General features: G+C 51.9%; 2 protein-coding genes across 2 annotated transcripts; one reads left to right on the top strand and one right to left on the bottom strand.

Moving 5' to 3' along the window:
- On the top strand, positions 1-5,797 carry RAD23A (RAD23 homolog A, nucleotide excision repair protein). The gene is made up of 9 exons (XM_016162154.2): positions 1-188; positions 1,599-1,760; positions 1,928-2,109; positions 2,249-2,304; positions 2,437-2,564; positions 2,838-2,916; positions 3,030-3,163; positions 4,778-4,942; positions 5,032-5,797. Exons 1-9 carry the CDS (start codon positions 117-119, stop codon positions 5,143-5,145), a joined length of 1,092 nt encoding a protein of 363 aa, XP_016017640.1. The 5' UTR covers positions 1-116; the 3' UTR covers positions 5,146-5,797.
- A 483-nt stretch (positions 5,798-6,280) lies between these two features.
- Positions 6,281-8,342, bottom strand: GADD45GIP1 (GADD45G interacting protein 1). The gene is made up of 2 exons (XM_016162155.2): positions 7,972-8,342; positions 6,281-6,641 (listed from the first exon to the last, which is right to left on the bottom strand). Exons 1-2 carry the CDS (start codon positions 8,319-8,321, stop codon positions 6,323-6,325), a joined length of 669 nt encoding a protein of 222 aa, XP_016017641.1. The 5' UTR covers positions 8,322-8,342; the 3' UTR covers positions 6,281-6,322.
- Between the last annotated feature and the right edge of the window lie 404 nt (positions 8,343-8,746).

Genomic DNA, 8,746 nt, shown 5'->3' with positions numbered 1-8,746 from the left:
GGAGCGCCTGCCCCGGAAGCGGTCGGTGCGCGGCGCGGCTGGGCGCTAAGATGGCGGCGGCGTGAGTTGCATGTTGTGTGAGGATCCCGGGGCCGCCGCGTTGCTCGGGCCCCGCCATGGCCGTCACCATCACACTCAAAACGCTGCAGCAGCAGACCTTTAAGATCCGCATGGAGCTTGACGAGACGGTGCGAGCCTGCGGGCAGGAGTGACGGGTGCTGGGGGTGAGGTGGGGGCGGGGAGGCCGGGATCCTGGCGGGAGGAGCTGGGAGGATAACGCAGTTCGGGCTCAGCTCACTCCTCCCAACCTTCCTGACATTCCGGGAGATCCCTTCCCCCCACTCAGTGGTCCCCGGCCTAGTCCCTGACGGCTCGGGCGGCGCTCAAGGGTCGTTCCCCAGACAAAACCCCACCCCCGGGGCTCCTGCCAGGCCCCGGCTCCAATGTCAGCGTTCTCGCGGGGTGCGGGAGCCACAGGCTCAGATGCTCGGCTGGGCCGCGCTCTCCGGGACAGGGCCCCTGGGTTCCCAGCTTTGCAGGCGTCTTCTCCGGACGTTGGTGGCCAAATCTGGGAGTAGTGGCCCGGGGATGCCGACCGATGATGGCAGCGATGATAATGATAATCGGGCTGAGTTTCAGTGGTCCATGTTGGTCGTTTGCTCTTTGCTAATCTCTGAGCATTTTACTTTTGTTATCTTAATAAATCTTCAAAATAAGCTTGTCATTTGGGGACTGACTCCCCACTTTACAGATGTGGAAACCTAGAGTTAAGGAACTTTTTTCATAGTTACCTACAGCAAGTAATGGCAGAACTAGGATTCAAACTCGGTTCTCCCTTATGTTAGAACCCATAGTCTAAACGTTGTTGTACCTTTTTAGCTGAAAAGAACTTAGGGCCTAACAAACGTATTAAGTGTCTACCTATTATGTATTGACAATTTTTTGCACAACTACCCCATGATAGAGACATTGACGTCCACTTTTTGTTGAAAAGGAAACACTTAGGTCTTTTGACCTGCTCAACAGTTTGACTTCGCGGAAGTTACTCAACGTCTCTGTGCCTCTATTTTCTTAGATATGGAATGAGACTACTAGTATCTATTTCATACAGTTACTGTGAGGCTTTAAAAGTATGGTTCACATATATTGAAGGTAGTCCTATCAATTTAGGTGCTCTCGGTTAAAAGCTGACTGCTGCCTGCAGTGTGGAATGAGGCACTCTTCTACTTCTCTTTATGTGTTTTATTTTTCGTAATACTTTACATTACCTGAAGTATATATTTGTTTTTTGTCTTTCACGTGAGTGTCACTTATGAGAGCAGAGTCTGTGTTTTATTTCTTGTTTTGTCTTGCTTTGTCTTTGTCTGAAACACTGCCTGACACATTACAAGTGTTCAGTAAATATTCTTTTGAATGTTGGGATGATCAAATGAACTCAAATTTAGCATGCTCGAATATGAATCTAGTGTGCTTGGTTTCTTTTTCATCAGGGCTTGCAGCCCGCGGCCCCCCCCCCCCCCACTCCACGCCTGCCAAACCCCCAAGCTAGAAGGGAATCAGAATCTTGGGTTTTGCAATGACTGTACTCCTCTCTCTAGGTGAAGGTGCTAAAGGAGAAGATAGAAGCTGAGAAGGGACGTGATGCCTTCCCCGTGGCTGGACAGAAACTCATTTATGCTGGCAAGATCCTGAGTGATGATGTCCCCATCAGGGACTATCGCATAGATGAGAAGAATTTTGTGGTTGTCATGGTGACCAAGGTGGGTGAAGTGTGCTGGTTGGGAGGGTATGTGGGTTAGTTAGGGAGCTGGCAAGAGCCTCTGTGCTGTGGAGAGATTAGCCATGAACAGGGCGGGGCTAGAACATGGCAGGATGTTGGAGCTTGATAGGGATACTGAGACCTGCTCCCTTTTTCTGGGTGTCACAGGCTAAAACCAGCCCAGGCACGTCAGTACCCCAGGAGGCTTCACCCACTGCTGCTCCAGAGACCTCCACATCCTTCTCACCAGCCCCTGCTTCAGGCATGTCCCATTCCCCACCTACCGCCAGAGAAGACAAGAGCCCATCGGAAGAATCAGTCCCTACGACATCCCCGGAGTCTGTATCAGGGTAAGGCAGGGAGCAGCAGCCCTAGCTTGGGCCGTGTCCTCCCAACACATTGCAGCACCCACATACGTGGCCCCATGTACCCAGGGGGAGGGCAAGCCGCCAGAAGCCAGGGTCCGATTTCTCTCTCTTGAATTTGCAGCTCTGTTCCTTCTTCAGGTAGCAGCGGGCGAGAGGAAGACGCAGCCTCCACACTAGGTGGGTGGGTGGTCCCTGGGGCAGAAGTGACTGGGTGCCCCAGCCATCAGATGGGCCTTTTGTGGGTTTGGGAGAGCCTGGGTGCTGCCTTTTCCTCTCCTGGTGACCCAGGCCTTGCTGCTCCCTCCACAGTGACTGGCTCTGAGTATGAAACGATGCTGACGGAGATCATGTCCATGGGCTATGAGCGAGAACGGGTCGTGGCCGCCCTGAGAGCCAGCTACAACAACCCCCACCGAGCCGTGGAGTATCTGCTCACGGTGAGGTGGGGCTGCTGCCTCCTTGGGAGGCTTCGAAGGAATACCTGGGCTTCAGCACCCTGATGGGTGATCAGGGAGATAAACCCTGCCTCCAAAAGCCTTTGGGTCATGGTTCCAGCCAGGAAAGGCTTCCCATAGGAGGCCGGACATGGGCAGAGAGGTGGGCCCATGGAGGGCGGGGCTGACACCTCACCTGTCTCCTGCCAGAGCTGAGTGTGCAGGAGGGAGGCAGTGGGTGGTCTGTGCATTAGAACTAAATAGGACCCCTGACAGGGAATTCCTGGGAGCCCCGAGCCAGAACATGGTTCTGTCCAGGAGAGCCAGGTGTCCGAGCAGCCAGCTACAGAAGCAGGTGAGTGAGTTGGGAGGTATGCATGTGCTGTCAAGACATCTGACTCCTCCCCTCAACCCCCATGCTTCTGGGAGCCCAGCCTGGGGTCTAACCACTTGCCTTTCTCCTGTCAGCGGGAGAGAACCCCCTGGAGTTTCTGCGGGACCAGCCCCAGTTCCAGAACATGAGGCAGGTGATTCAGCAGAACCCGGCACTTCTGCCTGCACTGCTCCAGCAACTGGGCCAGGAGAATCCGCATCTTTTGCAGGTGTGGCCCTGGGGGTGGACGGAGCTGGAGCCAGCATGGACACCACCTCCCCTCCCCTGTGAGAGCCATATTCCCTAAGCTTAGCCCAGCACCGTACATAGCTGTTCCACTGTACTTGGAAGGTGGGACTAATAACGACAGCTCTCTGTTGCTCCCCATGACCTGATGACCTACACCATTTTGTGTAATCCTCTCAACTTCTCTGTGAGGGGTGGGTGCTGTTGTTCATGCCTTTGTGGAAGAAAACACTAGAGGCTTGGGCAAATGGGCAGCCTCTGCCGCCAACCTCTGTGTTCTGTGCTCTGCCTTCTGTGTCTTGTGACTCTGACTGTGGCTTGGCTGTACATACAGCTGGTGCTTCATAAACGTTCACAGAGTTGTTTGGCAGTGCCCAGGATCACTCTGCCCCAGTAGGCTCTGGGACCATGCTCAGCAAGATCCAGTCATGCTCTTGAAGGTTTTTAGGCAGAGGGATAGTGGCTACTGGGTGTGGGGAGCTCTCTGGGTCCCCTGTGAAGGCTGGCTTCTCCTGGTTTAGGAACCAGTGTCTATTGCTTTCCCCTCCACTTCTCAGTCCTTTGTGGGCTCCTCCTGTTCATCTTCTCTAGATACTCGGTACCTCTTTTTCTAGACTCAGTTTTCCCCACATATTGTTCTGGGCCCTTCAGTTTGTGGTGACCCCTGGATGCCCAGACGTTTGGATGCCATGCTCTTTTATGGCTTACTTGTTGCCTCCATGAAAGCGCTTTACAGAACATCTCAGGTTTCAGAACAGACCCTCTCAATCCTTTTTGGCCCACAAGGACCAGCCTAGGGTTGCTCCAACCCCAGGCCCTGGAGGTCTGCTGGCATCATCCATCATCTGTCATTTCTGTTCTATTTCTGGAACATCTCAGTCAGCCCAACCTTACACTCAGTCTTCATGACTGGTACCTCATCTCATACCTGGTTGCTTGGCAGCCACTGCCCAGACCTCTACTTCTTCACAGCCTCCATGCTCCATTCTCCATTAGGAGCTAGAGTCCTGAAAAAGTACTTTTTTTCATTGATGCAAAAATTGTCAGACGTACACAAAAGTCTGAGAAAGTTGTATCAGAACTCCCAGAGGCAAAATCCAGAGGGATTGTTTTTAAAAGGTATACAGATTTAACCATTATCACTATGGTATCCCATCTTACTAGAAGGCACTAGAAGAAAGATAAGTTCCTGTCTTCTCTGATCTTATTTTCTGCTTATTTTTTCCGTTTCTTGTTTATTTGGTTTTGCCACACAGATCTTGTCTAAATGATTTGCCAGATGCGTCCCTATCCCCAGGCCTTTGCACTTGCTGTTTGTTCTACCTGGAGGAAAGTTCCCTCTCTCCTGGCATGAAGTGTCTTTCTTAGCCCAATGTCTGCTGTACTGTATGCCAGGCCCAGTATTTACATTGTAAATGTTCATTTATTTGGTTGTTTATGGTCTATCTTCCCACTCTGGAACATTGGCTTCACCAAGATAGGGTCTCTGTCTACCTGTGTTGATATTGGTCAGAATAGGCACCCTCTAAATGTTTGCTGACTGAATGAAAAAGCAAGGGCTGTGGGTCACTGTGCCTTGCTCTCTTGTTTTCCACAGCAAATCAGCCGGCACCAGGAGCAATTTATTCAGATGCTGAATGAGCCTCCTGGGGAGCTAGCAGACATCTCAGATGTGGAGGGTGAGGTGGGTGCCATAGGCGAGGAGGCCCCGCAGATGAACTACATCCAGGTGACGCCACAGGAGAAAGAAGCTATAGAAAGGGTAAGGGGACTGGCTGAGGGGCAGCCGAACTGCTGAGGTGCTGAGGGCGGGCTCTCACACCCTGCTTATACCTGCCCATCTTCCCACAGTTGAAGGCCCTGGGCTTCCCAGAGAGTCTGGTGATTCAGGCCTACTTCGCCTGTGAAAAAAACGAGAACTTGGCTGCCAACTTTCTCCTGAGTCAGAACTTTGATGACGAGTAATGCCGGCAGGCCAGGCTGCCTACCGCCCTACTCCTACCCCAAACTCCAAAAAAGTTTTATAAAAGAAAAAATATATATATATATTCATGTTTATTTAAGAAGTGGAAAAAAATCAAAAACCTTAAAAAAAAAAACAAACAAACAAAACCTCCATTTCCACCCTCCTTAAATGCCCCCATTGCCATCTTGGCCTGAGAAGACCTGGGCCAGACAGCTGTCCCCCCATCCCCCACCCCAGCCTGCTTCAAGGAGCTGGCAGGACCGGAGGTGACAGATGGGCCCCTCTTGGCCTCTGTCCCAGCTCCCTGCAGCCAGATGGAGAGGCGGCTGCTTGCGTCCCCATCCCCCAAAGAACCCGAGACCACCCCCACCCTCTTTTAGGGTAATGGGAAGCCAGAGCCCCAAACTTTGATCCTCCATTGGAGTGGTCCAGATCTTTCCATCTGAGGTGAGCACTCAGAGACCCAAGTCCCCCTCTGCAGTCTGGTCTTGGCTTCCAGCCTGCATCCCTTTGTTGGGGAGGAGGCGGCCAGGTTTGTCCTAAGAAAGGGGTAACATCAGAGCTGTTCTAGAAGTTAAGGCCACTCCCCACCCCAGAACAGGACCCTGTCTCTGATAAAGGTTTTGAAGTGAATAAAGTTTTAAAAGTCCATCCTGTGGTCTATGCCTGCTGGGGCTTCCCACTCCAGCTCACTTGGCTCTGGGGGCTAGTTGGGCACAGGTGATGTGGGAATGCCAAGGGACAGAAGGGTTTGTCAGCCTCTGTAGATTGGGGCTCCCAGTGTATCCTCCCGCCTTAGAAGCAGTCGCATTCCCAGGCAGTGGGCCCCAGCCCCAACTTGGCCTTGGAAGGAAGGACTGCAGCTCCCTGCCCCCCACCATCATCACCAGTCTGTTTTGGCTACACTTTTTCCCCTGGTAATTGGCTAATTACTGGAGATTAATGTTGGTAAACAGAAGCCTCCTTGTCGTCTGCCATCTGCTCCTCCATTATTTCCCCATTGCATCCCCCCCTTCTCTGCCCCTGAAGCCCCAGTTAGTTGGCATGGCCTAGAGTCCCCGAGTGAGCAGAGCCAGGGAAGGGTGGGGGCCCAGGGATGGCCACATTGAGAGAGGACACAGAGCTCTCCAGGGGTGGAGTTGTCAGGCAGCAGGTTTTATTGAGAAAGAACAAAGCTCAGGAGCTGGGTGGCACGGAGGCTGCTGGGTCCTGGGCTGCAGCAGCGGCCATTGTGGCAGCTCGCGCTTCCTTCTTCAGTCTTTGCTTTTCCTCCTTGAGGCGCTTACGCTGCTGCTTCTCCAGGTCCTGTAGCAGCTCCTGGAAGCGGGCACTCCTCGGGTCCACGTGGTAGCCCAGGCGCTCTTGGGCCTCAGCCTGCAATCGGGCCCGCCGCTCCTTATCTGCCTTCTCCTTCTCCCTGCGCTCTTGTTGCTGCTGCCGCCAGTTCTCAATCATCTGTGGCATCTTAGCCATGCACTCTGCAATGAGCTGCTCCCTGCAGGGAAAGGAGGGTGGGCAGTGAGGGCAGTGACACCAGCCAGAGCAGCACCCATCTACCCACATCCCACCCTCAAGCCTTCGCCCACATCTTGGCTCCCTATTCTGTGGACATGAGAAACTGGTAAGACTTATCTTAGCTATTAACTGTCAGAAAAAGTCCTTGACAAGTGAAGAAAGAAGAGATGAGCTAACATGCATGACCTTGAGCATGAGAGAGCCAAGCCCCAGGAACCCCCAGGAACAAACTCCAATATTTCACTGAGTTGTCTATTGAGCCACCTGAGTGCTGCACACAGTGCTGGGCCATTCCTGGCAGCTCACTCCATCCCACAGATGTCACTGAGCACCTACTATGTACCACCAGGCCCAGTTCTAGGCACAAGAGTGAAGGCAAGAAATGAATTGGATCTTTCCCTCGAATCCTATGAGTTTGTAGGTATTGGTTAACAGCGATATTAAGGATTAGATGAAACTGGAATTAAAGCCACATGACAGGATTATTCAGCTGGGATGGGGCAGAGATGAGAGATGGTTTGTGAATTCCCAGCTCCCATGCTCACTGGGTGAATAGACTGGTGGCTCCACCTTCCTAGGCCTCAAGTTTCTTTTTCATCTCTAAAATGAGGGTGATCCCCTCTTCCACTTGGAGCTGCTGTGAGGTCAAGAACATTAAACACCAGGAACATGAGTGGTCTGCTCCCTGAACTTGCCTGCTTTGGCTGGCCCCTCCCAAGCAGTGGCACAATCCTGATGCCCCTGTTGTTGCTTCCATCTATTAAGTCTAATCTTTGAGACCTGTTTCTGAGTTCCACCTCTGCCCTTGATTCCAGAACCCATCAATTTCCACTCTTCCCAGTCACTGATAGCTTCACATTCAAAGCTCCGTCTTTGCACCAAGCTGTTCCCTATACCCAGAACACTCTCCCTAAGATCTCCCCATGGCTACATCTGGTCATTCAGGTCTTTGCTTAAACATCAAGTTTAAGTCCCAACCAAAGATGCTCTCTGGCATACCACCAAAATTTATCTTCCTAATGGTTCTCTGTCGCCATTTGAAATGATCCTCTGTATTTTGTTCCCAGCCCCTGGTACAAGGCGGCCTGGCACACAGTAGGCGCTCAGTAAAAATTTGCTAAATGCACTGACACTCAGAAGTCTATTTTGCAGCTATGTAAGCATGCATGTAAATCTACAGTATGTAAACTGCTCCCTCCCATAAGCGCCCGATGGAGTATGCACTGTAGGGGTACAGTTAACCCACCCGGTCCTCCAGCAACGGAGGGCGCTGCCCACAACCTAGAGCCTGCCCGACTGCATGCACGCACCTGGCCTGACGCTTTTGCTTCTCAGCCAGCTGTTTCACCCGCAATGACTCCTGCATGGCCGCCAGGCTCGGGTGCCATTCGCGCTCCTCAGTCTCTAGATCGCGCAGCTGTTCCTGTGACGGCCACAGAGAACCGACGGGTACCCCGGAGGCGGCACCGTGCCGTGCGAACTGCTTGGCCGCGTAGCGCGGACCCAGCTGCCAGCGCGGAGTCAGCGGGTCTTCTGGGTCCGGCCACCAGGGGCCCGGCGAATGGCGTGGGGGTGGAGGCGCTCGGTAGCCCCGGGGGCCCGGGCCCAGAGTCGCCGCCAGCCTAAAAAAGCTGCGCGCCTGCCGCACGGGCGCCGCCATCTTGGCTGTGCGGGGTCCTTGAGGGCCGGCGGGGCTGGCCACGACGCTGCCTGTGCGGGAGGTCCCAAGGGGGCTGGCGGGACGGAGCGCTTCCCTGCTGCCTCAGTTCTGTGCAGTGGAGAGAAGAGGGTTGTAATATATTTTTTATACATCTTCAAGTATAATTTAAAATTATATTTTAACACTTATTTGTTAAAATAGTATTTTAATTTTGCATATTTAGCATTAATTTTTATATTAAATTTTATTTAAAATTTATTTTAAACATTTGAATATTTAGAACATGTAAGTACTTCAATTTTAAATTCAATCTACGTATTTTATGATTTAATTTAAATATTCAAAATCTAAAAGAACTTGAAATATTTAAGTTTTATTTTAAATGTATTTAAATATTGTTCATAACATTTTCTGCTTTTTTATGC

This window comes from Rousettus aegyptiacus, unplaced genomic scaffold (genome assembly GCF_014176215.1).
Source record: "Rousettus aegyptiacus isolate mRouAeg1 unplaced genomic scaffold, mRouAeg1.p scaffold_m13_p_16, whole genome shotgun sequence".
NCBI classification, from domain to species: domain Eukaryota; kingdom Metazoa; phylum Chordata; class Mammalia; order Chiroptera; family Pteropodidae; genus Rousettus; species Rousettus aegyptiacus.
This window is presented reverse-complemented; position numbering and strand designations above follow the sequence as displayed.